The sequence below is a fragment of the Ovis aries genome, chromosome 8 (genome assembly GCF_016772045.2).
Source record: "Ovis aries strain OAR_USU_Benz2616 breed Rambouillet chromosome 8, ARS-UI_Ramb_v3.0, whole genome shotgun sequence".
NCBI classification, from domain to species: domain Eukaryota; kingdom Metazoa; phylum Chordata; class Mammalia; order Artiodactyla; family Bovidae; genus Ovis; species Ovis aries.
The window spans coordinates 70,231,109-70,237,458 of record NC_056061.1 but is presented as its reverse complement, the minus strand read 5'-3'; the positions used below and the strand labels follow the sequence as shown (position 1 = coordinate 70,237,458).

Here is a 6,350-nt window from a genome sequence, read left to right as displayed (position 1 = left end):
CGTCCACACTGATTTCATGGTTACAGTCACAGCCTGCACTGAGTCTGGAGCCCAAGAAGAGGAACTCTGTCACTATTTCCAACCTTTTCCCTTCTATTTGCCATGCAGTACAGGAACTTAAGACTACAAACTGGCATGGGTTTCCTAGGAAGGAAGTTGATTATATTCTTTGATAGAAAAGACCACATTATTCCTATAATCACAGAAATAATTTCGAGTCTTTTGGAAAGGTCACTGGAAACTCTCGGAGTTTATGGGGAGTTTGCTTTCCTAGCCCGTTTTTTTTTTTTTTTTTTTGCTTTCCCCGGGTCCCCAGCCAACCGCGGAGCCGCTAGAAGAGGCCGCGGGTCGGGCGCAGCCTCCTTCTCCCGGCGCGACGGGTCGTGGCCGCAGCGAACCACCTCCCACGGCCAGAGGCCCCGGCCTGGATCAGGCTCGGGCTCCTGGGCCGCGTGATGCAGCCCAAAAAAGGTGCAGCCTCGCACGTGTCCCCGCCCGCGCCCGGGACCCAATCGCCGCGTCCGCCTAGCGCTCGGGCCGCGTCTCCCGGTCGCAGGGACACGGGGCACCCGGAGTCGCGCCGCCCGCCGCCGCCATGCGGTTCCGCTTCGGGGTGGTGGTGTCGCCCGCCGTGGCCGGGGCAGGGCCGGAGCTGCTTGTCGTGGGGTCCCGGCCCGAGCTGGGGCACTGGGAGCCGCGTGGGGCCGTGCGTCTGAGGCCGGCGGGCACGGCGGCGGGCGCGGGCGCGCTGGCGCTGCAGGAGCCGGGCCTGTGGCTCGGGGAGGTGGAGCTGGCGGAGGAGGCGGCGCAGGACGGGGCGGAGCCGGGCCGCGTGGACACGTTCTGGTACAAGTTCCTGAAGCGCGAGCCGGGAGGAGAGCTCTCCTGGGAAGGTACGGGGGCTGCTGTGCCGCCCTGCACCCCGGGGCCCCGGCCTCGGCCTGGGGCGGATTCCACTGTCCCCCCGCGGCTCCCCGGGCGCTCGGCCTGGATCTCGGGCTTTGCCCGCCGCCCGGACTGCCCGGGCGCCCCGGGCTGACCCTGGCCTGGCCGCCCAGCTGTCGCCACCAGCCGGGCGTCCCGCTCCCGACCGATTCCCCTGGTGGAGGCTGTGTTCCCGGTCTGCCGTCAGTTCGGTCTCTACCCCTCCGGCCTCTTTCCCACACACCCGGGACCTGGTGTCTTGCGCCTGCTGCCCAGACGCTCTGGCCTCCGCCCGCCTGGCCCCCCGCATCCTCCCTGAGGCGGGCTCCCTGGGCCCCGCCGCCCCTGGGTTTTGCTCCTCAACTCCGCCGTGACTGTTTTTGTGCCCTCATTTTCCTGCCCCAATCCACTAAAAAATGACCCACCCAGTAAAGCTAGCCTTTTCGCTAATCCTAAACGGCAGCATGCTGCTTAGTGTATTTTATTTTTCTTCTTTTCCATTTGAGACTGAACAAATGGCAAGACGTTGAGCGTTTTCTCTTTTCGAATTTTTTTTCAAAGCCCAGAATATGTGGCTTCCCTAGTGTCTCAGAAGGTAAAGAATCCTCCTGCAGTGCGGGAGAACTGGGTTCGATCCCTGGGTCGGGAAGATCCCCTGGAGGCTGCTGCTGCTGCTAAGTCGCTTCAGTCGTGTCCGGCTCTGTGCGACCCCATAGACGGCAGCCCACCAGGCTCCACCGTCCCTGGGATTCTCCAGGCAAGAACACCGGAGTGGGTTGCCATTTCCTTCTCAAATGCATGACAGTGAAAAGTGAAAGTGAAGTCGCTCAGTTGTGCCCCACTCTTGGCAACCCCATGGACTGCAGCAGCCTACCAAGCTCCACCGTCCATGGGATTTTCCAGGCAAGAGTACTGGAGTGGGGTGCCATTGCCTTCACCGTCCCCTGGAGGAGGGCATATCAACCCACTCAGGTATTCTTGCCTGGAGAATCCCATGGAGAGAGGAGCCTGGCTGGCTACAGCCCAGTTCAGTTCAGTTCAGTCGCTCAGTCGTGTCTGACTCTTTGCGACCCCATGAATCGCAGCAGGCCAGGCCTCCCTGTCCATCACCAACTCCTGGAGTTCACTCAGACCCAACTCCATCGAGTCCATGATGCTATCCAGTCATCTCATCCGCCGTCGTCCCCTTCTCCTCCTGCCCCCAATCCCTCCCAGCATCAGAGTTTTTTCCAATGAGTCAACTCTTCTCATGAGGTGGCCAAAGTAGAGTTTCAGCTTGAGCATCATTCCTTCCAAAGAAATCCCAGGGCTGATCTCCTTCAGAATGGACTGGTTGGATCTCCTTGCTGTCCAAGGAACTCTCAAGAGTCTTCTCCAACACCGCAGTTCAAAAGCATCAATTCTTCGGTGCTCAGCCTTCTTCACAGTCCAACTCTCACATCCATACATGACTACTGGAAAACCATAGCCTTGACCAGATGGACCTTAGTCGGCAAAGTAATATCTCTGCTTTTGAATATGCTATCTAGTTTGGTCATAACTTTTCTTCCAAGGAGTAAGTGTCTTTGAATTTCATGGCTACAGTCACCATCTGCAGTGATTTTGGAGCCCCCAAAAATAAAGTCTGACATTGTTTCCACTGTTTCTCCATCTATTTCCCATGAAGTGGTGGGACCAGATGCTATGATCTTCATTTTCTGAATGTTGAGCTTTAAGCCAACTTTTTCACTCTCCTCTTTCACTTTCATCAAGAGGCATGGGGTCACAAAGAGTCAGACACGACTGAGCAACTAAGCACAGCATAATTTGGCAGTGGAGATATGCTCTGATTTCTTAAAATACAAAACCAATACAAAAATACAAAACCATGTGGTGGCTGGGAAAAAAAAAAGCAAAAACATGTACAAAAGTAAAAACTTGTTTCCTCCACTCACCCTAAGCCCATGTATACCAATATATGAAGTGTGTACTTGTCTCACACACAAGTTGTATAATATCTTCACCTTCTTGCCTTTTCTTGCTCTGCAACATGTTGCAAAAACTTTTTAGTGTTACTCCATGTAGATGTATTTCATTTTCTAAATGGTAATGAAATATTCTGTATCTACCAGTGTGCATTTAGATTGCGTTCCATCTTCTGTTATAAACAGTAACAGCTTAATTGAAAGTCCTTGTATAAAGTTCTCTTTGAGCATTTGGAAATGTCTTTGTAGGGTAGATTCTGAGATGTGAAATTGTTAAGTCAAAGAGTAGCCGTGTTTTACATTTCAGTAGTAGTAGTAGTGTTAGTTGCTCAGTTGTGCCCAACTCTTTGCAACCCCATAGTCTGTAGCCTGCCAGTCTCCTCTGTCCATGGAATTTTTCAGGCAAGAATACTGGAGTGGGTTGTCATTCTCTTCTCCAGGGTATCTTCCCCATCCAGGAACCCAACCCAGGTCTCCTGCATTGTAGGCAGATTCTTTACCATCTGAGCCACCAGGGAATAAGGGTTGCCAAATTATTCTGGTTGCCAAATTATTCCCTGAAAAAGTGATGCCAAGTGTAGACTCCTGCCCGAGTTTGAATTTAGACAGCCCTTTCTTTAAATGAAACGTACAGAGTAGGGGACTGGAGCGTGTGTGGCTCAGTGGTTGTCTAAAGTGGATGAAAGGTCCCTGGGGAAGTTTATATGAAAAAGTGGGCCATTTAGCTCATGCTGCTGCTGCTAAGTGACTTCAGTCATGTCTGCCTCTGTGCGACCCCATAGATGGCAGCCCACTAGGCTCCTCTGACCCTGGGATTCTCCAGGCAAGAACACTGGAGTGGGTTGCCATTTCCTTCTCCAATGCATAACAGTGAAAAGTGAAAGTGAAGTTGCTCAGTTGTGCCCGACTCTTAGCAACCCCATGGACTGCAGCCTACCAGGCTCCTCTGTCCATAGGATTTTCCAGGCAAGAGTACTGGAGTGGCCATAGTGATGTGGAAACAAAGAATCAGCAAAGAGCATGAATGTTCTGTAATATGTTTATATGTTATCCTTGTTCCTCTTTTTGCACCCCACTGAGTTTCATAGTCTGGTACCATTTATTGTCCTTTTGTGTTACCATGACAATTGAAAGGTACTCTCATCGATTATGCCCTTCTTTATAGGATATTCTATTATTAGTAGTATTGCATAGTTATTTTCATAATAAAGTAATATCTGATAATTTTAATAAAAATTAAGATGGTTAAAAACAAAGATCTTCCCTTTTTCCAGTCCTCCTTTTCTATTTTTAGTTTTTCTGAATTCTCCCAAATTCAGATATTTTTCTGAATTTCTTAATGTATCAACTTGAATTTTTCTGTTTTTAGGTTTTTCTGAGAGTTGCCACATGAATTATATGTTACACTTTAAAATTAGACAATGTCTACTGACTGCTGCTATATACCTATAAAATTAATCATCTTACTTGCTGTGAAATATGAGAAATTTAGCTCAGGTTCATTATCTCTCCCCTCCCTGCTGATTTTCATATTATTATTTTACATTATACTCATGTAGTTTACTGTTGACTTTCTATTATGTAGAAATTTCTTCTTTTATGCTTCTTTTATATAGAAAGTTGTATGTGTGCATGCTAAGTCACTTCAGTCGTGTCTGACACTTTTCAGCCCTATAAACTGTGGCCTCCTCCCCAGGCTCCTCTGTCCATGAGATTCTGCAGGCAAGAATACTGGAGTAGGTTGCCTTGCCTTCCTCCAGGGGATCTTCCCTACCCAGGAATAGAACTTGTGTCTCTTATGTCTCCGGAATTGGCAGGCAGATTCTTTACCACCAGCGCCACCTGGGAAGCCCATGTATATATAAAAGATTAAGAAAAATAACACCTGCACACTTCTTTCCTTTTCTTTACTTCGGTTAATCATTGTTTCTATGTTAAGTTCTATATAATTTGTATTTTGTAGTATAATTGTTATTATGCCATTTTGTTTTAGGCTGATAGGTTGATTCAAAGAATTGTAAGTTAACAGACAGCAAAATGAGAAGCAGCATAGCCAGTATTTAAGAGCAGGGATTCTAGAGCCAGAATGTCTAGCTTCACCAACCAGTGTATGACCTTGGGCAAGTCACTTAACTTTACTGTGCTATTGTTAAAAGGACCAAACTAGCTAATAAATCTAAAGAGCTTAGGATAGGACATATAAGTGTTAAATAAGTGTTACTTGTTGTTATTTTTACTATTATGATTGGGAAATAATTATTGCAGAACCAAGTAGTGTAATTGCACTAATTTAAAAGTTTAGAAATATAATTCTGTAACATGAAACCTGTGTACTAGGAGGAAAAGTTCTCTTACACTATAAATCATGCTCAGATTTTATGTAAAATGATATCAGAGTTCATTTTACTTTATATTTGAGTGGCAATGTTTTTTTATACCTTGTTTTAAACTTTCTAGTTACTTTTTAAAAACAGGAACAGCATTTGATCCTCAAAATTTCCTAGTTTAAATGAACTATCTGATGAATGTAAATTCCTCACAGTTTGAAAACATTGTTCCTTGAAGATTTGGGGGGTTTGTTTTAATTTTCACCTATATTGATGTATGTCTTTCTGAGCATAGCTATCTGGGATTTATATTATTGTTGTTGCTTTTACTTGGATTCCTGCGTTAATTGCATTGTTTAGGATTCACATTTTCCACTTTCTTGAATATCTTAGTCCTTTCATTCAATCGTATCCTGAAATAATTTAAAGAAACAGTAACTGAGAGATAAACTACCTGAGTTCTTAAATGCCTGAAAAGGTCTTTATCTTGCTTTCACGTTTGATTAGTCATCTGGTACAGTATTCTAGTCTCAAAATAATGTTTGCTTTGAAGGCACTGCCTCAGTACCTTCTAGCACCAGTTGTAGTTGATAATTCTCACATCAAAGTAAGCCCATTTCTTTGTTGGCACTTTTTTTTTTTTCCTCTTTGAAGCTTAAAAACTTTTCCTTACATTATTTTACCAGGTTGTGTCTCAGTCTTTTGTTGTTGTTGTTCTTGCTGCTGCTGCTGCTAAGTTGCTTCAGTCGTGTCCGACTCTGTGCGACCCCATAGATGGCAGCCAACCAGGCTCCCCCGTCCCTGGGATTCTCCAGGCAAGAACATTGGAGTGGGTTGCCATTTCCTTCTCCAAAGCATGAAAGTGAAAAGTGAAGTCGCTCAGTCGTGTCTGACTCTTAGCGACCCCATGGACTGCAGCCCACCAGGCTCCTCCGTCCATGGGATTTTCCAGGCAAGAGTACTGGAGTGGGGTGCCATGACTTTACAATTGGTTGCCTTTTTCAATTCCAGGAATTATTTTTTTTACTAATGGAAACTTTCTATTGTTTCTATATTTCCCCCTCTCTGTTTTCTCTGTTCTTTGCTCTGACATGTATTACTCATATACTGTGCCTTCTGCTTTTATATGAGTATC

At 46.4% G+C, this 6,350-nt stretch overlaps 1 protein-coding gene across 1 annotated transcript in view; it reads left to right on the top strand.

The window, feature by feature from the left end:
- Positions 1 to 539: 539 nt before the first annotated feature.
- EPM2A (EPM2A glucan phosphatase, laforin) overlaps positions 540 to 6,350 on the top strand; it is a 114,052-nt gene continuing 108,241 nt past the window's right edge. The window contains exon 1 of the mRNA XM_015097458.4: positions 540 to 893. Within this exon, the coding sequence (XP_014952944.2) occupies positions 596 to 893 (298 nt within the window). The 5' untranslated portion in view covers positions 540 to 595. The remainder of the gene's footprint in view (positions 894 to 6,350) is intronic.